At 41.1% G+C, this 21488-nt stretch overlaps 1 protein-coding gene across 1 annotated transcript; it reads right to left on the bottom strand.

Annotated features, from left to right (window-relative positions):
* Positions 1–7273: 7273 nt before the first annotated feature.
* LOC131637849 (probable aspartyl protease At4g16563) lies at positions 7274–9288 on the bottom strand. Its single transcript, XM_058908422.1, has one exon. It carries the CDS (start codon positions 9197–9199, stop codon positions 7751–7753), a length of 1449 nt encoding a protein of 482 aa, XP_058764405.1. The 5' UTR covers positions 9200–9288; the 3' UTR covers positions 7274–7750.
* Positions 9289–21488: the final 12200 nt, after the last annotated feature.

Below are 21488 nucleotides of genomic sequence, written 5' to 3'. Positions count from 1 at the left end.
ATTTCCGAGGCCAAGTATTCAACTTGGCTCTCAAATGTTGTACTTGTTAAAAAATCTAATGGAAAATGGAGAATGTGTGTTGATTATACTGATGTTAACCGGGCATGTCCAAAGGACGCCTACCCTTTACCTAATATTGATAGACTGGTCGACAACTCGGCCGGCTATAAACTGTTGTCCTTCATGGACGCTTATTCTGGTTACAACCAGATTCCCATGGCGAAATGCGACAAGCAATGCACGGCTTTCATGACCGAATCGGGCAATTATTACTACAACGTAATGCCCTTCGGACTCAAAAACGCCGGAGCCACTTACCAGCGGATGATGAACAAGGTCTTCCGAGGAGAAATCGGCGACACGCTCGAGGTGTATATGGACGACATGATCGTCAAATCTCGAGAAGACTCCGACCACACGCTACATCTCGAGCGGGTCTTCGAGCAGGCCAGGTCCTGCAGGATGCGCTTCAATCCAGAGAAGTGCACCTTCGGAGTACGGGCGGGCAAATTCCTCGGCTTCTACTTAACAGAACGAGGAATAGAAGCCAACCCTGATAAATGCCGAGCATTCTCAGACCTCCCTACCCCCACCAACAAAAAATCCATCCAGGTACTAAACGGAATGCTCACGGCATTATCCCGCTTCGTCGCGAAATCCGCCCAGCATGCACTTCCATTCTTTAAGCTTCTTCGGAAGGAAGCAGCTTTCGAGTGGTCCGAGGAATGCGAACAAGCATTATCCCACCTCAAACAAGTGCTCTCCAAACCCCCGGTGCTATCCCGACCAGACAGCAACGAGGTTCTCTATCTCTACTTGGCCGTTTCTGGCGAGGCGGCCAGCGCGGCCCTGATCCGAGAAACGGAAGACGGGCAGAAGCCAGTGTACTTCACTAGCAAAGCCCTACAAGGACCCGAGGTCCGCTATCAACAGATAGAAAAAATCGCGCTGGCCCTAATAACGGCCGCCAGAAGACTGAGGTACTACTTCCTCGCCCACACTATTATCGTCCGGACAGACCAACCGATCAAACAGCTTCTCAGCCGACCAGACATGGCCGGGAGAATGCTGAGATGGTCCCTCGAACTGTCCGAGTTCGACATACAATACGAGGGCAGGAAAGCGCTAAAAGCCCAAGCACTCGCCGACTTCGTGGCCGAGATGACGACGATCTCCAACTCCCCAACACCCACCGAGAATAAGTGGACCATCTATGTTGATGGCGCCTCAAGCCACGCGGGCAGCGGAGCCGGTATCATCTTGGAGAACGACGAGGGGCTCGTCATCGAAGTATCCTTAGTCCTCTCCTTCACCACATCGAACAACCAGGCCGAGTACGAAGCCCTCCTAGCGGGCCTACGCCTTGCCGAGGACGTGGGCGCTCGGGAAGTCATGATTTATACCGACTCACAACTGGTCGCGTCGCAAGTTAGCGGCGATTACCAGGCCAAAAACGACACACTAGCCGAGTATCTATCGCTCGTCAAAGAAAAGATGAAAGGATTCGCAAAGGCAGACGTCGCGCACATCCCTCGGGAACACAACTCGAGGGCCGACCTCTTATCCAAGCTCGCAAGCACGAGAAAGAAGGGAGGGAACAAATCGGTGATACAAGAAATCTTGTCCGATCCAAGCGTAGGCAAAAATGCGCAGGCCATACAAGTGTTTGCCATCGGAGACGACCATTGCTGGATGACTCCGGTATACAATTACCTCATGAACGACGAGCTCCCCGATGATCCAAAAGAAGCTTCAGCCATTAAAAGGAGAGCCTGCTCGTACACAGTCATCGAAAATAAACTCTATCGGCGCGGCTTCTCCATTCCCCTTCTTAAATGCATCGACGACTCACAGGCAATGGAAGTACTGCAGGAGCTTCACGAGGGGATTAACGGCCAGCATCTCGGCGGCCGGTCGCTGGCGAGGAAAGCCCTCAGAGCCGGCTACTATTGGCCGACTATGCAGCAGGACGCCAAAGAGCATGTTCAGAAATGCGACAAATGTCAGCGGCATGCCGACATGCACCTAGCTCCCCCCAACGAGCTCAAATCCCTCTCCTCTCCTTGGCCTTTTTCCACCTGGGGAATGGACCTCCTCGGACCGTTCCCGGTCGGCTCGTACCAAAATAAATATCTCGTGGTCGCCGTCGATTACTTCACGAAGTGGATAGAGGCCGAGGCCCTTGCCAAGATCACATCTCAAAACGTGCTCCGTTTCTACAAACGAAACATACTCGCCCGGTTCGGGGTCCCTCAGGCCATAATCACCGACAATGGCACCCAGTTCACTGACAAAAAATTCCAAGAGTTTGTGGCCAAGCTCGGCACGAAGCAACACTTCACCTCAGTCGAGCACCCTCAGACGAACGGGCAGGCCGAGGCAGCCAACCGAGTCATCCTCCGAGGACTAAAGAGAAGGCTCGGCGAAGCCAAAAAAGCTTGGGTCGAAGAACTACATAGTGTACTTTGGGCGTATCGGACGACACCCCATTCGAGCACAGGCGAGACTCCTTTCAGATTAACCTACGGCACCGAGGCCGTAATTCCCGTAGAAATCCGAGAACCTTCTCGGCGCACCGAATCCCCCCTCGAGGAAGAACTTAACGACGAGGCCATGAGGGAAGAACTCGACATGGTAGAAGAGATCCGAGCAGGATCAGCCCTCTGAGAAGCTAAACTAAAACAGCAAATAGCTCTTCGCCATAACGCCAAAGTCATAAAGCGCGAATTTGAAATCGGCGCCCTAGTGCTCCGCAGAAACATGAAAGACTCGCGCGAGGGCAAACTAGCCCCAAACTGGGAAGGCCCGTACCGAGTTTACGACAAAACCGAGAACGGCGCCTACTACCTCGAGAATCTTCTCGGTGAAAAACTTGCTCGACCCTGGAATGCTGAAAAACTCAGACGTTATTACAGTTAAACATAAGCTAAAACGCCCGGCCTCTGGCCCAAACTCAGGTAGCAGACGGGCACGGATCCACGTCGTCGGTACGGACGTGAGTATTCCACGACAGCAACGGTCGATCCCCCTCGACAGATGGACGGACCGATCCCTCGGCGGATTCTACACCTAGACCCTCCGAGAAAGTACCTGCATGGCAGAACCCCAGCTCGCGATGGGATCGTTCACGCCGCGAACGCTTGGCCGCAACCGCGGTCTCGCGCTCGCTTAAAGCGCACACCTGCTCTGCGCACCCGGCCCGTACTCAACACGCCCGGGCAATCAATCAAGGCCGAACATAGTCCACAAAACCGATAATATCACAAGTATATAAAAAACCTCCCCGGCGTACCCGAGCGTAGCCGGATGCAAACGAAAAATATCCTAAGCATGGAGGAAACACCTCGGCTTCCGAGCATTGCAGAAATGTTATCAAAAACGAGCAGGCAACGATAGTACTTTAAGGATGCGAATAAACGAATATAAGCAGACAAAGCTATAAAACATTAAAGATGCCGACCAGATCGGCCGACGATATCCAAAGTTACAAACAAATGACGGGCACGCAGGCCCCCAAAGATAATCTGGGCATTACCCAACAAAAGAGAAAGTGGCGCGCAGGCCGAAGAATACAGGCACGCAGGCCCGGGATCACCCTATCTACTCGTCACTCCCAGGAGACTCGGGCACCAGCACATCGTCCACAATCTTCGAAGAAAGGCCGATGTTGTCCTCCTTCAGGCCGGGGTTCAGAAGCCTCAACTGATTGACGGCGCGCTCGAACCCAACTTCAGCCATGTCAGCCAAGCTTATCTTCAGGCCGTCCACTTTCTCCACAAACTCAGCCCTGGATTGCAGAGCAGCCACATCCGGCGACTCATCTGCCGAAGAAGCCCACTTAAGCTCAGACTCGGCAAGCTTTTTCTTCAACTCCGCTATCTCCCCGTCCCTCTGTTTCAGAGCCACGTCGATCTTCTTCTTCAGCTCCTTGCGGTCGGTCTCCATGACCTTCATCTTCTCCTCGGCAACCTTCTTGGCCGCTTCCGCTTTCTTCAGAGCCTCGGCCGAACCCGAACCACCCTTGGCCAACACTTGGGCCATTCCCAGGATCCTCATCACGGCGGCACCGTCGCACGCCAGCTGCTTCTGAAGTGACGGAGAGTCCATGTCACCAATCCGACGAGCTTCGTCCGGAGCGATAGCCAGGGGGAACTTCTCAAAGTAGCCTCCATCCTTATAGCAGGGAGGCAATACAAAGGCCCGCTCGGGACCCAGATGCGACGGCTCGTGGCGCACTCTCTTGGGAGACGGCTCATCTACGTTCACCCGAGGAGAACCTGCCGAAGCAGAATGATCCCCGGCACCAGCACTCCGACCCTTCTTCTTTTGATTCTTCTTCGCATCCAGAGCCATCTTCAGGATTGCCTCGTCCTTCTCCGGCATAGCATCTGCGAAAGAAAAGTAAAACAAGTTAGCAAAAACACAGGGCAGAAGAAGAAAAGCAGAGCGAAGGGACACGACCTAACAACGCCCGAGTCTCCTCGGGAGACCGACAAGCCAACAAAGCCTTAGTGTTAATGGGCCGCTGCTCCACGACCTGCACACCGTTCTCGTCCAATACGGGAGTCCCGTCCTTCGTCACCCACGGGGACATAGTGAAGCTCTCTACATACTTACACAAGACCGAATAAGACTCCGCATCTTGCTCGTCCAGGTCCCCGTCCTCCCAAACATAATGTTTAGGAGGAGAAGAGAAATGACCCTTCCACCAGAAAAACGGGAACCTTGTGCAGAATTCCCTCGCCACCTGTCCATCCTCGCCCCTTAACACCTCCCCGTCTTCATCGCGCATGACCACAAGGTCCGATACCTCCGTGTAGGCCAGTCGGCTGATCGGCTGGACGATAAAATACCGATCCTTGAAGCCTTTCACAGAGTCAGTGTACATCCCGAAGAGTTTTCGCTCGGCGTTTCTGAATGAGACCCAGCTATATCGGCCGTTTGCCGCCTGCCTTTGGACGCGGAAACACCGGCCGAACAATGCGGTCGTAGCACCAATCCCTAAATAATTACAAACAATCTCGAACGCTCGCATGAAAGCAAAGGCATTCGGATGCAGCTGGGACGGCGCCAAATTTAGAAATGCCATCATCGATTTCTGAAAGTCGGAGAAGGGTAATCGGAAGCCGAGTTCCTTGAACACGTATTCATACATTGCAAAGCCATCCACGTTAAATCGAGAGCATATGCGCTCGTCTTGGGACGGGCGAACCACTTGGTAATTCGGCGCTTCACCCTCCCCCAAGGTTTCAATCTCTCTGAACGCTCCATCCAAAGACTCAGTATACCGAGAAGCGACCGTCAAGGCTTCGTCGGCTATCCAGTCGAGCGCAACCGTACACTCGTAGCTAAACAAAGGCATGGGGGAAACCCCTCCCTCGGCATCCGGACCCGGGGAATCGACATGGTCAGGTCCTGCCGGAGAGGACGCGTTTTGATCCTCGATGATCTCGACCTCGGAGCTAGTGGCCGTCGAATCGTCCGACCCACTCCTCCACGAGTCAGATTCCGAGCCGGATTCCGAACTAGCGCTCGAATCAGATCCACCTGCAGGCAGAAGGGAAAAAGTGAATTCGACAGTAATCAAATCCACCCTTCCACCGCGATACGAGCGAAAGGGTAGAGCAGGAGCAGCGGAGCCCCCGGCTAAACCCCCATCGAGGAACAACGCTCGTCAGCCGAGGACTCACAGATGACACGACAACGGGAAAGCTTATCTAAAGCAGTTTAACGCCAACGTGCTCCGGCCTGCCAACCCACGCTGACCCCCGGGCATCGCTTAGATAACCCGGAGAAGATGATGATGGCGAAGACCTCGAAAGCGAAACACAAATCCTATGAGAAATAGTAAAGCAACGACAGGCTAAACGAACTTACTTGCAGACATGATGATGATGGCCGAGGAGAATCCTTCGCTAGGCGACGACCTTGATATGATGAACAAGCTGGGAAATTATTCTCCGAGGGACCCTTGATCGAAGCCGAGCAGCTAAACAGAGAAAGGAAAACTCCCAAATGAGAGAATTCGCCCCCTTTTATAGGAAAAAGGCTCGGAAGGCGAAGCGTCACCTCTCCTGACAGGCGCCGCCTCCTAGACCCTAGGCCATCATTGCCTATGCCACGTCAGCGCGTGCATCCCACGCGCGACGCTTCGCCCACCACTGGATTTTCCTCCGAACGCGTCTGCGTAACGAGGATCGATTCACCGAGCAACCACGAGGACAGGGGTCCGAGCATAGAAGCAAAGTCACAGCTTCTTAACCAGAAAACTCCGACTTGGGGGGCTCCTGTTCTGGACTGGGCCAAGGCTAGGCCCAACACCGCTTTCGGCCCAATAAACCTCAGGGGCCAATGAATAGTTCATTTCCTCCCTGCACGCCTTGCTCGGCACTAACACCCTACCCGGAACAGATGACCTCGCTCGGCGTTAACTCTCCCCCGGACGTCATCCTTGCCGAAGACCCTGCTCTGCGCAGGGCTCTTTCATATTCAACCCTCCGAATAACTCGGATCCCACGTGGCTCCTAAAAGACCGCGTCTTCCCTTGGACTTCGGAGCGGTTAACCAGGACAGAGGGCGTACACGCACCTCCGATATTTCCGCTCAGGAAACCTGGCAGTCTCCTAGTTGGGCTTGGGAATCCAACCCAATAGCGAGATCATGGCCCAGCGCTGGGGGCTATATATACCCTCTTTGACTAGAGGGTCAGGTATTCAATTCTTACTCACTCTTAGCTAAGTACTTGCGCTCCTTTGCTCGTCAACTTACTTTGGCATTGGAGTACCTTGTAGGTACACCCCCCCTCCTCCTTCCTAGAAGATCCAGTCCGAGCAGCCTACGACGATTCTTCTGATCAGGTACGATCAAATATATTGAATTGTGTTACAATATTTTTAAATTGAAAAAAATATATTATTTTTTAATTTAAAACACAACCCACATATCCAACTAAACCCTACTCATAAATGAATAGTTCGGTTTGAATCAGTTTTGATAATGAAATTATGAGTTGGACGATGAACTCAACTCATTAAAGTTTCAACGAATTGAATAATAAATTAGGCTAAATCCGATTCAACCCAACTCATGGACACCCATCCAAATTGCCGGCTGATTGCTTTCGACGTATTGTTATTTGATCGCAAAATTTAATCTCATATGTTGTTACATTAACGTTCACGTAATTAGAATGTAGATCTTTCAATGGTCAAACGTAAGTATAGTCCGGAACAATATTAATCACACCTCACACCTCACTCCTCACTCCTCACACCCTTTCTATTGGAGGACAAACATACTAACCAAGTACATGAACAGAAACATCAAGAATCTTTAGTCTCTCCGAAATCACACAGTAGATATGGTCCCCCACCCCAATTCCCTAGGGATGGCCCAAACTGAGTGAGTTAAGAGAATTTAACTCATCATCTTGGAATTTCATTTCTTACCTTGGATTATATACATGCTTCATTCCCCACAACTCACAATATTGTGCCTCGAATTTTTCACATCACCAACATAAAACAATAACTCCAATAATACCCTCATTCAAAAATAGTAGCCCATTTCTATCATATCTCAGTAGCAGCATAGTAGTTGATAGTGACAAAAGATGAAGTGCAGGATAAACATTGATTTTCCATCACAAGTAGATTACATACAAATATATAAATTCTAAATTACTAGTAGTACTAAATAAAATAAAATATATACAAGAGCACACGTGTGTATGAACCATAACACGTACACACTAGTTTTTGTCACGATTGAGACGATCCCAAAGCGACGCGCACTTTCTCCTAGCAAAACCAACGCGCTTCTTTTCAAGATCATACTCAACTTCAAATCCCTGCTGTTGATAATTCCCAAGGATCGCCCCGGGCCCACCACTCACTTCAAATTCATCTCCACCGTTCATCAACATCAAACAACCCACTCTCCTCTCCTTCTTCAACCCATCTCCACCGTCCAAAAACTCATAAAAGTAATTCTTCCTAGGCAGCACCACACTTGAATTCACCCCAACAAAACGCAGTTCCATCGCCGGCACATCCGCCGCCGCGTTCAAATGATAACACGGCGAAAGCCCCGTTTTCATCTCAACTTCACGAGCCCTCCGGTGAACTCGCATGACACTCCGGTTAAACTCCGCCACCACCGAGTTATAAAACCCCGCCGGTAACATCGTAAACGTTGTACCGGAATCCACAACTACACCGCCGTCACCTCTCTTATTCACCCTCCGCAAATTCCCCGGCGCCGGAACGGTCTTTTTCCCGACGGAAATTCCTTTCAAACCAACACAGTAAAAATAAGGATGCTTAGGATTCTCAAGCATTGAAGTATACACAAACTCAACAACTTCACCACCACCACCACCACCAATATTCTTCTGTTTTTCATCGTCGTAACGACCCAATATGAGTGGACTCGGTTTTCGAACTCGTTCGGGATGAAAAGAATGAGAAACCAAACAATAAGAGAAACGGTTTCCAAGCTGAGGAGAGTGCTTAGCTAACTGAGATGGGAGAGAGAGTAAGCCACGTCCAAACCCAGCAACGCCGGTGGGTTCTGAAAACGTGGTTTGAGCACAACCGAATGTGAAGTTTCGAAGTTGCAGCGAAGAAAGAGAAAGTGTGTCACGATAGAGACGAGCGATCAAGCTTCCGTCGCCGTATGCATAGTAAAACGGAGGACAGTGAAAGGAACCACAGTCTTTGGTTTCAATGTAATCTAAAGGGCAACGAGCCATTGCGCAGAGATCGGAGGAAGAAATGGAACTGTGTGCTGCACAGCATGCTTTGGAGCTGCATGAAACGGGGGTGCTATGGGAGATGTTGGTGGGGGCAGATGAAGAATAAGGGTTGGGTTTGAGTTCACAGAGTATGCAGTTAAAAGGGGTGCATGGAAACCAAACAAGGTCGCTTCCGGTGTCCATGTAGAGAGTGATGGGTTGAGAGTGAGGGCCAATGTTGAAAGAGAGAGTGTAGTCGGATCCTAGAGAGAGTTGATGGTGGTGGAAGCGTGATATGGAACGAGTGGTGATGTATTTGAGGAGGTGGTGGGTGGTGTTGAATTGTTGTGTTTTGGAAAGTGAGTGTGTTAAGGGTAATAGTAGCATTTGAGATGAAGAATGTGAAAAGAAGAGTGTAATGAGGAGGAGGAGGAGCAACATGGGAGAACTAGAACTAGAAGACATTTGGTTGGGTTTTGAGATGAGAAGTGAAGTAGAGAGAAAAGAGAAGACAAGTTTTTGAATTTGTAGATAGACTAGTCAGTAGAGAGATATGATATGTGTAGATGTTTTGATTGGCTGCATTTTGTGGTAAAACATTCATGTGTATTCTGTTGTCTTGACTAAGGTCATGACATGTGGTGTGTAGTGTTAAAGGTTATGCAGGTTCTGGTTGTGTAAGCTAATACATGCTGTGAGTTGGATGTCATGCTCGACGTCATGACATCAGTGTTTGACAGCAGTAGCTGCTACAGTTTCTATTCTGTTTCTATTATGTTTCCTTATTTATCTTAGTCTTTATTTTGGGAAACTAAAGATTATGTTGATTGTACATCAGTAATAGAACAAATCATGGGCTGTCTTTTTGGCATCCTGATATGTGAGAAGCAGAGAATTGAAGTGAAGAATACTGTTTGCTGTGATTTATGCAGAACAGGTACAGCATCAAGATGTTACAAGGAATGTCATGACATTAACCATGACATCGCGCCTGCAGAACTGAGGAAGGAAGATTCAGTTTTGGTTTTAAAAGATACAGAATATTCTATGTGGATATTATGTAATCCTATGTGGCGCAGTCTTAAAGGTCAAAGATTCAAGTCAGAATATTGAAGAATCAAATCTAAGCATTGAAGTTTCAGCAGTTACTAATTTAGGAGATAAATTAGGTAACTTATGATCAAAAGGCCTTGTTTGTAGCAGAAGAAATCTGCTGATTTGTAACAGCATGGAGTGCTGCGATTTTAAGCCCAAGTCCAACTAGGATCAGGTTATATATAGGAATCTTTGTAGCCTTGTAAACCTAACGATCATAATGTAGTCATTAGGGTTTGTTGTTTAAGTGAACCACCCAGGTTGTGGGATGGTCACTGATTTGTGCCTCGAAGCCTGTAGGTAAGAGGTTTGTTTTATTCACTCAGAAGCTGTGAAGCAATGAGTGAAAATTGTGTTCTTGGAACTACGCTATTATGTATATTTAAGTTGTTGGTGATTAAGCCGTCGATGCAGTGGCTGAGTTGTTGACTGCTAGACATCGTTGCGATGATTGGGAGTGGAATGGAGATATTCCATATCTAGGGAGAACCTAGGTAGAAGGGTCATTGGGTAGTGATTAAGTGAGGAGTTGTAAACTGGGAGTTTAGCTCTGAATTGATACTGCTAATAGTGGACTTCATCCCTGGCTTGGTATGCCCCCAGAGTAGGTTGATTGAACCGAACTGGGTGAACAATTCTGTTGTGTTGTTTATGTTTCTGCATTGTTTATTTGTAAGTTCAGTTTGGATGTCATAACATCGTGCACGACATCAGTGTGTGATTTAATGACTGTGCTAACACAGAATCTCTGCTAAGCAGATTTGTTAATGTTAACTGAACTGATATGGGATCCCAACACTTCCAGACTTCTGGATGATAGATGTAATAAATAATTGAGGGATCTGTATGTACTGCCTCAGCCAAGCTGATGACAGACCAGATGTCACAACATCGTATATGACATCTGGGGTCTGTCTTACCAGAATTTCAATTGGTATCAGAGCAGGCATCCTGTCTGTTTCTGGATGAGATCCATGGGAGATACTTTCTGGTTGTTGGAGGTAGTTGATTGTTTGAACATTCATGTTCATATTGAATGGTCCCTAGAAGTGGAGGATGGACCTATGTGTGGAAGACTGGACCAAACTGACCAAAACAGGTGTATTCTCTTGGCAAGGGAAGATGGTGTTACTGGTTTCAAGGATATCCAAATGATTCATGCGGGAGTGAAGAATTTGGGGTGTTTTATTCAGCATATAGCAAGGTACAGAGAAGAAGATTGTCAAAACCTTCATGCGGGAGTGAAGTTAATGATAAGGTATTCTTTGTGCTTATCTGTTTCTTTCTGGTCAGAATATTGGTTAGGTCTTGTTGTGTTGCTTGAAGAAGAAGCAAGCATATTGTTGGATTGTTCAGCTGCAATTCTTGGATGTCATGCTTACAACTGGTTCTGGGAGTAAGCATTGTGTAATCTCTGTTGATATATGGCTATTTTCTGCTGCATAGCATCTGATGCATAATCCTATCTTTGAAAGAAGATCTCTAGGGTTATATGGTTTTCAACAGAATTTGTAGCAGATTGGTTTCAACTTTAGTACAAGTGTCAAAGATACTTGAGATTTTTTCTCAAGTCCACTCATAAAGGCATGGTTATTGAGGTTGAAGAGGTTCATATGATCAGTGTTCCTCATGTTCATCTGCAAAGTTGTTTGATAATCCTCAAGATTGTCAAGAATTGTGTGTTCCAAGAAGAAGGAACTGATGGCATACTGGTATGCAGCTACCAGTTGAAGAACAGATGTTCTGGTGCTAAACTTATGTAGTGTGAGTACATTTGTTTGGAACCTACTCCTGATTTGGAAGAGGAGACATCTGCTTTTTGTGTTGATTGGTCAGAATACAATCAACTGAACCTTCCATCCCAAATGTCAGTTTATTTTAGGCATAAGCTTATGGGAGTTGGAAGTAGAGCTCAGTGCAAGTGAAAGGATTCATTCAGGTTTTCTTTTCAAGACCTCTATGAAAATTCAAGATGAGCTTATATCTGGTATGTTCTTTTGATCAAAGGAACCAGATGTGTGAATTGTTTTCTTAACCATAGAACAGTTAGTGTTGAAAACTGAATACTGTGTATCGTGCATAGTGAAATATGGTTTTGAATATTGTGTGATGATTCAAGGGAGTCAGATTACTGTGTGGAATCTGAGGTATTTTCAGGAGTTATGTCATAAGTGAATCTGTTCCAGAAACCTTGTTGAGATATGGCATATATTATCCCTTAATCATGAATGATGTGTAGCTGACTGATGCAAAGGTTATTGTTTTAGGCCTGAGGTTTATTGAGGATAAATTTTAGTTGGTTTCCGCTGTATGGTATCTCTGTTAACCATGGTTTATGTAAGTATAGTATCCTCAACTGGTGTATGAAGTATGTATAGGTATAACTCATGGAGTTAGTTGCCTCTAGTAGGGATGTTGTATAATGAGACTTTTATGTACAATGCATGGATAAGCGGTGTGGAGTTTCCATGATTGTTTGTTTGAGGGGGAGATTTGGTTAACCTCCCCACGTCTGATTCAGCCTTGTGTTTAGTTGGCTACTGAACGGTGTCACATGGGTTCTGGTTGTTGTGTGACACATTTGTAAGGAAAGATTCATCTCTCTCTTTCCTAAGGGCGAATCTAACTGGGAAAGGATTTAAGATCAATTGTTATTTGTGCAAAGTACAAGTATTTAATTGATTATCCTTGGAAGTTCAAGATAACTGATGTTCTTAAAGATGTTGGAACATCTCTTCTTCAAGACCATGTACAGGAAGGATAGTGCAATTGTTTTAAGATCTATCTCTTTGATGGCAGCAGAAGCATATGATCACTGAAAAAGGTTTCCTGGCAAGAAACATGTTCGGTTTTGGAGTGCACAAGAAGAAGAAGACATCATAATCTTGATGGTGGTTACTTGGATCAGTTTATTTCTGATCTAGGTAAGGAAGTGCATTGGCTAATGCACACTGTGAAGTCAAGAACAAGTGGCAGTATTCTTGACATCATGGAAATAGCTTTGCTCAAGGAAGTGGCATCCTTGGTACAGCTAGAGGATTAGTCTCTAACTAGTCCTTCTGATGACTCATGCATCAGAGTGTCTGATGTTGTTGGAAAAGAAGCAGGGATTCATAAAAGTGTGAGCTTGGATGACATAACTGCATAACTGCAGGATGGAGGTTGCGTACTCAAACTTGGTTTCACAATCAGGTCTATGAGAGCATTGAACTCTGGTTCTGTAAAGGGAGGAAGTTCTTTCAAGTGGCAGAAGAAGGAGCTGAATTCAACAGCTAGATGTTAAAACACAATGTGTTGACATTTGGTTCATCTCAGAAGTGGGTTCGAAGGATCAAGATAATCAACATATGGCAGCTGATTATTCTTGAGGATAGTCTTAGACAAATTACTTTTGGGCAGAAGAGTAATAAGTTGAAGACAAAAAGGAGGTGTTTTCTACTCACCTCTTGGAGCTTGTGGTAGAAGTTATGAGCTATCTATGAAAGAGTGCATCTTGTAATATAGATCTCCTATTGTGGGTGACTTATTGTATCCTAATCAAGCTGGTGGCGAAGTGGTATCTAAGGATTATCAGATGGTGTTTTTTTTTGTGTGTCGTGGTCATGTCATGCAGAGTAACTTTTAAGGGGGAGCTGTACGTTGCTTTGGCAACATTTATGGCCAAACAGGGGGAGAAGAGATTGTCACCCCAGATCATATTGAACAAGTTATTTCTATTCATGGTATGTGATAGTGTAGCTTGTGGAACTTATTCAGCAGGTCTGATGTTTTGATGTGCTTTAGCAATTCTGCATAACTGGTAGTTTGCTAGTTGTTTTTGTGCTGCTGTGGTGACAGAATGTTTTAGCCAAAAATTTGCCAAAGGGGGAGATTGTAGATGTTTTGATTGGCTGCATTTTGTGGTAAAACATTCATGTGTATTCTGTTGTCTTGACTAAGGTCATGACATGTGGTGTGTAGTGTTAAAGGTTATGCAGGTTCTGGTTGTGTAAGCTAATACATGCTGTGAGTTGGATGTCATGCTCGACGTCATGACATCAGTGTTTGACAGCAGTAGCTGCTACAGTTTCTATTCTGTTTCTATTATGTTTCCTTATTTATCTTAGTCTTTATTTTGGGAAACTAAAGATTATGTTGATTGTACATCAGTAATAGAACAAATCATGGGCTGTCTTTTTGGCATCCTGATATGTGAGAAGCAGAGAATTGAAGTGAAGAATACTGTTTGCTGTGATTTATGCAGAACAGGTACAGCATCAAGATGTTACAAGGAATGTCATGACATTAACCATGACATCGCGCCTGCAGAACTGAGGAAGGAAGATTCAGTTTTGGTTTTAAAAGATACAGAATATTCTATGTGGATATTATGTAATCCTATGTGGCGCAGTCTTAAAGGTCAAAGATTCAAGTCAGAATATTGAAGAATCAAATCTAAGCATTGAAGTTTCAGCAGTTACTAATTTAGGAGATAAATTAGGTAACTTATGATCAAAAGGCCTTGTTTGTAGCAGAAGAAATCTGCTGATTTGTAACAGCATGGAGTGCTGCGATTTTAAGCCCAAGTCCAACTAGGATCAGGTTATATATAGGAATCTTTGTAGCCTTGTAAACCTAACGATCATAATGTAGTCATTAGGGTTTGTTGTTTAAGTGAACCACCCAGGTTGTGGGATGGTCACTGATTTGTGCCTCGAAGCCTGTAGGTAAGAGGTTTGTTTTATTCACTCAGAAGCTGTGAAGCAATGAGTGAAAATTGTGTTCTTGGAACTACGCTATTATGTATATTTAAGTTGTTGGTGATTAAGCCGTCGATGCAGTGGCTGAGTTGTTGACTGCTAGACATCGTTGCGATGATTGGGAGTGGAATGGAGATATTCCATATCTAGGGAGAACCTAGGTAGAAGGGTCATTGGGTAGTGATTAAGTGAGGAGTTGTAAACTGGGAGTTTAGCTCTGAATTGATACTGCTAATAGTGGACTTCATCCCTGGCTTGGTATGCCCCCAGAGTAGGTTGATTGAACCGAACTGGGTGAACAATTCTGTTGTGTTGTTTATGTTTCTGCATTGTTTATTTGTAAGTTCAGTTTGGATGTCATAACATCGTGCACGACATCAGTGTGTGATTTAATGACTGTGCTAACACAGAATCTCTGCTAAGCAGATTTGTTAATGTTAACTGAACTGATATGGGATCCCAACACTTCCAGACTTCTGGATGATAGATGTAATAAATAATTGAGGGATCTGTATGTACTGCCTCAGCCAAGCTGATGACAGACCAGATGTCACAACATCGTATATGACATCTGGGGTCTGTCTTACCAGAATTTCAATATGATGATGCAAGTGAGAGTGTTTTGTTTGTAGTTTATAAAGGGGAAAGGAGATTGAGGCAAACTGACAAAGGTTTTGATGTTTCCAGCTGGTGAATTGGTAACTTTGTGGGCGCATCCATACACATGTACAAGATATTGGCAGCATTTTGGCACATCATCGTTTCATAATGTATAAACATTATGAAAAATGCTATGCTCACACAAAATAAAACACCTACCTACCAACATGTATAAACCATGTATGTTTTGTAATCAGATTATGTTTGTTGGAACAATTAATTTGAATGTCATTCATTGTAACAATTCTTTAAATTTTATATTGCACGACTATCACATATCTTTTAAAAGTATAGTTTGATAAAAAAATGAAATAGACATGAGACTTTATGCTTGAAATATGAAAGTTATTCTGGATGGATGTTTGCATATGTGTTTACATAATAACCCAGAAGCTTTACTTTCTTTAAGCACACGCCTCTGTATTCTTCCTTTGGTTTAAAGTGCGTTTGATGTCCGGAGTTTAGAATTTTCTTGTTTAAAGTCCAGAACTTGTTAGTTTAGAGTCCAGAACTTATTAGTCTAGACTCTAGAGTCCAAAGTTTGTTTATTAGAGTTTGCGCACTTAACAAAACGGTTAGAGTACAAAATTATTCTCCATACATTTTATATTTTATTACCATCAAAACTTAAGGATAATTACCGAACCAAATTTATTCCATCACATTGTATGAATCTATTGTAATTTTTTCTAAAGGAGTATGAGTTTGCATAACTGCATATGCTTTCTTAATTTAGTGACATCTATATGAAAGAAGATTCCTTTGTCTTTTGCGTGTCTCATTTCTTTAAACAGTTCAAAATTCACTTCCTCATCCAACACTTTAACCTTCACCCGTCATTTATCATGTCTATCATTATTTGTGAATTTTTCATGAAGGATATTATCCCAACATCAAAGGGATTGCGTAGAACTTGATCGGTGTCAAAACCAAACACTAAACTTTTACTTCAAAGAAGTACCATCTTCGTTGAAAAGTTGAAAGATCTCATCATTTTGTAAATAATAATTTATAAATTTTAATAATTAATCTACTGTGTGGAAAACTTATTATTAAAGTAAATCACACTATACCCCAAAGATCAATTGCTTCTCAAGAAACAAAGTACAACTCTTACACTATACACTGACCCGCCACATAGTGGATGAGACATTAGTCCTACCAATAAATGAGTATGTCTTGTAAGTTTCTGTCTAGAGTTATTCTTTTGTAAACTTATAATGCCTACCTGAGTTGTAGGCCACGACCAAAAATAAGATAAATACAAGATTGTCTCTATCTAAGCTATCATTGACAATTCAGAAACTCTTAATTATAAGTTCATTCATTTTAGCTTCACTCTTGTTGATTTCTTGACAAACTTTCTTACTATTAATATGGAGCTCGATCTTTTGATGACCTCTATAAAATGTCATACTGAAATCTGTCTTGATAATTCAAATCAAATGAATTTAGTTTATTTTTCAAAATTCTTGAATGCATTTCATATTTGTTAGTGAACTCTATAAATAAAAAAGACTAGAATATATCAGAATATATTTTTCAATGTTGAACTTGAATAGTAAATTTTGATGATAGTTAATTAATGAGATTTTTACTTGTTGAACTTAATGTCAATTTTGAATATGACAATTAAAATAGTTGTATTTATCTTTATTGTAATAATAAAGATGACAAACAATAATTTTTGTGTTAGGTTGTCTAAAGGCGCAACAAGCTCAATTATTCAACTCAATCCAACTAAAACATTCAATTAATAGACATATATGCGTACTTCGACTTTGGAGTATTTTATTGGAGTATTTTACTCGAGTATGATTCAGTATTCTTTGAACTTTGTCCTTAGTAGGAGTTCGTTTATCTCTCGAGCCCAATTGTTTGGTTAATAAAATAAATTGTTAATTTTTATAAATCAATAACTTTTTTAAAAAATATTTCTATTATTATTTTATTAAGCTTGCTTCATCATTTCTTCAAACTCCGTCATTCTTTCAACGAAAGGATCCGACCAACTCTCCGCCTTATTTGTATGACGTGTCGTCCAATGACAAGAAGTAGTCGGTATAGGACACCCCAGTTTCAAAAAAACTTGCACGAAGTGGCACAATCTTAGATACCCGACACATATGATGCGGCTTGACGCGTCCAAAGGCGGTCGGCTATGAAGTGGAAAGAATGTCTCACATAATCCAAACGACAAAAGCTTTCCGTCTACTATTTCCATTGTCGGACCTTAAAATAACAATGCCAAATCCAAGTTTACTAGCTTCACTACGAACCCAATCAAGCAATTGTTCACGACAAGCGAAGCTCCGATCATTTATAAATTTTTGTCGTACATCCACCATATCGATCATGGATTTAACATCGTTAACCAGATCGTTATTAACGTTGACATCTTCCAGAACTACTACGTCATCAGCGACAATGTTGTCCGGATGCACCATACCTAACATATGCAAAAATTAGAAAAAAATGACCAAAACTATTTTTTTTACTGTCAAGCATTATTTCGGAAGTGCATTTCTGAAATTTGTTAGGTAACTTATTTCGGAAATGAACTTTCGAACCATCGCAGTTTTCATCAGAAAAATCAGCAACAATGTAGTGAATTAGGGGATGAAATGACAGATGTTTACCTTAAATTGTAGCTTTCTATGCTCCCTTTAACGTGATCAACAGTTTGAAACTTGATTTTTAGACGAAAAGTTGATTGATATTGATGGAAGTTTTGGAGAGGGTTTGAGTTTGTTTTGGAGAAAAATGAACTTCCGAAATAATAGCTGACTGTTAAAAACAACGTATTTTTTGAAATTTCGAAAATGCATCTCCGAAAACACCAATTTTTTAGAGATTTCGGAGATGCATTTCCGAAGTCTGAAAAAATTTAAAAAAAAAAAAATACTTTGGAGATACATCTCCGAAGCAGTGACAAGTTGGGATTTTCACTGGGAGTCACCCCATAGGGGGTCAATAAAGAAATTCTCTATTTTTAACTATGAATGTTACTTTTTAAATGAGAATTGTTTCAATTTAAAAGAGTATATATCAAAATTATGTCTTTGATATCTTCATAGTAATTTTTAGTTGTGAATGTAATGTTTTAAATGACTAATTGATTAAATTTTAACTTCATATTTTATTAAACATCATCTCAAAAATATTTATTCTTAGTTTCAAATCAATGTAAATTATGTTTCATGTAAAATAAAATTTTATAAAATAATGTAAATGTTTTTAATATTTTTCTTAAATCAGATTTTTTTTATGGCAACACTAAAGGTGCATTTGTTTCATGGATATTTATAATTATGGGAATATTATTCTTAGGAATGTTATTGTTGGGAAAATAATTTTCATCAAAATGTTTGACGAGTTATTTAAGTATTTTATTCCAAAAAATAAAAAGTACTTAAGAATTCAAACTTCAAACAAACATGAGAATATGAGATTCCCAACCTCTTTTTCGAAGAATTCTATTTGAATCCAGCAAACAAATACTCACTAAAGATTGAAAGAGAGACCCATTATGCTCTACCACTAGAGCAAATATGTTTTTTTCTTGAAAATTATACAAATTAAATATTTATTAATATATTGTTTTTCTTATTTTAATGATAAAAGTCTTTAAATAAAATTCACATTCATTAAAATCACATATAAATATTATTCAAACACAATTAAATTACAAAAATAGTTCACATTTTTAGTTCAAATTAACCCAAAATTTTTAATCACAGATGTTATTTAAAATGAAATATTTATTAAAAGAATAAAATGATTAATTTATTTTAATAATATTTAAACATATTTAAATACTTATTCTTTTTTATATATTATTATAAAACATATTATTTATTCTTCCTTACACTATTTTATTCTTTTTTTACATATCACTAAAAAAATGCACTATTTTAGTCTTTCTTACATGTTATATAAATATGTGGAAATTTTTAATGACCCCTTAACTTTCTTACAGTCCTCTGACAAAATTTCTTTTTTAATTTTCTATTTCGGAGATACATCTTTGAACGCACCGTATTTTTTTTGGAAGTGTTTTTCAGAAATGCATCATTTGAATACATTTTTTAAAAATAATTTTAGGTATTTCGGAGATGAATCTCCAAATTAAGGTGTATAGATAGAGCTGTCAAAATAGGCCGAAGCCCATGGGCCGACCCATCAGGCCCGAAAATAATTAGGGCTTAGGCCTTATTTTTCGAGCCCATTTACATCCGGACCTTTTTAAGCACGGCCCTAAAAAGCCCTAAAAAATATGGGCCGGCCTGTATGGGCCATGGGTAGCCCACGAGCCCGAAAAAAAATATATTTTTAATATAACTATAAATTATCCTTTCTTAATTCATAAAAGTATGCTATAAACAATTTGCGTATTATATATTTTAATTTTTTCTTGGTATTATAAAGGTATAAATATCAAACAAAAGTTTATGGTTTGACTTAATTTCAAACTAAAAAGGTTTTATCCTAATTATAATATAATTATGTAGATAGTATAGAAAAAACACTATGATGTATTCTAATTAAAAATAAGGTTGAAATGAGATTTAAAAAGTTATGATGTAATTTTTTAGGGTATGATATAATACAAATCATATATATAACAATTTGCTATAAAATAATAACCCACCAATCTAATTATAGTTGTTATAAAATTTTATAATAGTTTGTTGTTATGATTGTTATAAAATTATAATTGTCATGAATATTTATATCTTAAAATTTGTTGGAACAAGTTATTTAATTATGTGTGCAAAATTAAATATAATTTTTGATGTATTTTGAATAGTTGAAATTAAGTTAATATATTGTTTTACATTTTAATTGTAACTTATATAGATTATTTAGAAATCGTAATTTTAGATATGAAAATTAATTTTAGATATGAAAATCGTAATAAGGAGAAAGTTTTATTTTTTTTAAAAATAGGCCCGTTTAGGGCCGAAGCCCATTTAGGGCCGGGTAGCCCGCAACCCAGACAGGGCCGGGCCTGGGTAGTAAAAATGGGCTTTTTGGACTCGGCCCTGAAAAGCCCGAGGCCCACATGGGCCGGCCCGTTTAGGGCTGGGGTAGTCCATTTTGACAGCTCTATGTATAGAATAATCCCACGATAGATATCCCTCGTTTCTGTATGTTTTCAAACCCAAACTCTTAAAAAAAACTTATTTATTTTGAAATTATTATTTATAAATGAGCTCATAGTTAAAATCACATAATAATTTTAAAAATATATTGTAAAAAAAATTAATATTAAAAAACTTTATACATATTATTTATAAATTTTATCACATAAATATTTAAAAATATATTACAAAAAAATTTAATATTAAGAAAACGTTATACTTATTTTGAATATAACCAACAATTTAAAATATTAATATTCTAAAAAAATGTTGTATTAAAAATTATCTTAATTAATTATTTATTTAATTTTTTCTTTTCAATTTGTTTAGTAATGTTTAAAAATTAATTAAATAACAATTGTTCTTTTAATTTATAAATTTGAAACTTTTGTTTGTATTTTATACAATACTTATTTAAGTGACGTCAATGAGAGTATTTTAGTGTAATATTGCAATATTGTAGTACTCATGACCATTAATAAAGTAGTTTTTGCTGTAACATTGCAGCATTGAAACATCTCAAAAATGGTGGTGATATTGTGTGTGATAGTGCACTGACAGATAGCGTAGACACCCAATTTAATGGCCTTTGTTCATTTGAGAAGAAAAAAAACACTCATGTGAAATACCTATGCATATAGCGCACAGGATACGACGCAAAAGAATATTTACACGAAGCAAAGTCTAACCTTAACAAAATGTTATCCATCACTGTACTTCAATCAACCTTTTTCAAATTTGCAATTTGTGAGAGTTTAAAAAAAAGGAAGGGAAGGTGCATGGTCCTCAAACACAAGGTGCGTATGATATGAATGTTAGTGATCTCTTGTCGCCTCAAGGGAAATTCTGGAATGTCCTGTTAACAAGAGAGGTGTTTGATTATGTAGCTGCAGATGACATTTTTCAAGTACCTTTAATTGAGGATGTGACTGGAGATAAGTGGAATTGGAAAGAGGAACAAAATGGATGTTATAGTGTTCGGTCGGGTTATCGGTTGTGGAGAAAGGAGAATTGGAGGTCGGAGTTAGGAAGGGTGAATGGTGATTGGTGTAGTCTTTGGAATATCAAGGCACCTCCTAGAACTAAACATTTGCTTTGGAGGATTTGTCGTGATTG

Source organism: Vicia villosa, linkage group LG1 (assembly GCF_029867415.1).
Source record: "Vicia villosa cultivar HV-30 ecotype Madison, WI linkage group LG1, Vvil1.0, whole genome shotgun sequence".
Lineage (NCBI taxonomy): Eukaryota > Viridiplantae > Streptophyta > Magnoliopsida > Fabales > Fabaceae > Vicia > Vicia villosa.
This window is presented reverse-complemented; position numbering and strand designations above follow the sequence as displayed.